The sequence below is a fragment of the Egretta garzetta genome, unplaced genomic scaffold, assembly GCF_000687185.1.
Source record: "Egretta garzetta isolate BGI_Z169 unplaced genomic scaffold, ASM68718v1 scaffold834, whole genome shotgun sequence".
In the NCBI taxonomy this organism is placed as follows: Eukaryota; Metazoa; Chordata; class Aves; order Pelecaniformes; family Ardeidae; genus Egretta; species Egretta garzetta.
Window position 1 is genome coordinate 9,805 of NW_009259438.1, and position 389 is coordinate 10,193.

Here is a 389-nt window from a genome sequence, read left to right on the forward strand (position 1 = left end):
TGCTAACCGGCTCTGTGCGCCCCCCCGGGCCCGGCTGTGTCTCCCTGCAGCATCCAGCGAGCAGCCGTGTGGATCCTGGAGAACTATTACCACGATTTCCCGGTCTACAACCCTGCCCTCCTCAACCTGCCAAAATCCGTCCTGTCCAAGAAAATGTCCGGGTTTAAAGTCTATTCCCTCGGCGAGGGTGAGCTCCCCTTCCCTTGGCTTCTCCTCTTGTTCTTTCTCCTCCTTTGCTTCCCCATCCCTGTGTTTTCCTCTCCGGTGGCTCCTCTCAGCTCCGGATTGCCCAGAGCGGGATCACCGCAGCCTGGCCGTGGGGCAGGGGAGAGCATTGGGGACCCCAGGGTCCCCCCCAATTCCTCTCCAACCTCACCCTTTTCCCGGCA

General features: G+C 60.9%; 1 protein-coding gene across 2 annotated transcripts in view; it reads left to right on the forward strand.

The window, feature by feature from the left end:
- The window catches only part of VANGL2 (VANGL planar cell polarity protein 2), a 4,979-nt gene that overhangs the window by 3,409 nt on the left and 1,181 nt on the right, over positions 1–389 (forward strand). Inside the window, exons 4-5 of one of the 2 annotated variants that reach the window (XM_009637149.2) lie at positions 36–187; positions 294–338. In XM_009637149.2, the coding sequence (XP_009635444.1) occupies positions 36–187; positions 294–338 (197 nt within the window). Of the gene's footprint in view, positions 1–33; positions 188–293; positions 339–389 lie in introns of both variants that reach the window. The other variant, XM_009637150.2, reaches the window with a different exon arrangement.